Source organism: Eimeria mitis, genomic scaffold, assembly GCF_000499745.2.
Source record: "Eimeria mitis Houghton genomic scaffold, Emh_scaff1492, whole genome shotgun sequence".
NCBI lineage: Eukaryota > Apicomplexa > Conoidasida > Eucoccidiorida > Eimeriidae > Eimeria > Eimeria mitis.
This window is the reverse complement of record NW_013569482.1, coordinates 748-982: the sequence shown is the minus strand read 5'-3', so window position 1 is coordinate 982 and position 235 is coordinate 748. Positions and strand designations below refer to the sequence as shown.

Below are 235 nucleotides of genomic sequence, written 5' to 3'. Positions count from 1 at the left end.
GACCCGCCTGTTGATGCCGTACTGGGCGGTGCGCCAGGTGGTCATCAACCCCGTCACCGAGGAAGAGACGTGCACCCCCGCCCCCGTCGCAGCCCCAGGCGGCTGCATGCAGTTCGTGAGTCTTCACTCGTCAAGAAAGCGGCGACAGTAGCAGCAGCGTAAAGGGGCTGACAGGGAATGGGCGCTGTTGTTGCAGCTGGTGCTGCTGGTGGTGCAGCTGCTGCTGCTGCTGGTG

General features: G+C 64.7%; 1 protein-coding gene across 1 annotated transcript in view; it reads left to right on the top strand.

The window, feature by feature from the left end:
• The window catches only part of EMH_0038150 (uncharacterized protein), a gene marked incomplete at both ends in the record, with an annotated part of 1,272 nt that overhangs the window by 485 nt on the left and 552 nt on the right, over nt 1-235 (top strand). Inside the window, one exon of the mRNA XM_013495247.1 lies at nt 3-115. Within this exon, the coding sequence (XP_013350701.1) occupies nt 3-115 (113 nt within the window). The remainder of the gene's footprint in view (nt 1-2; nt 116-235) is intronic.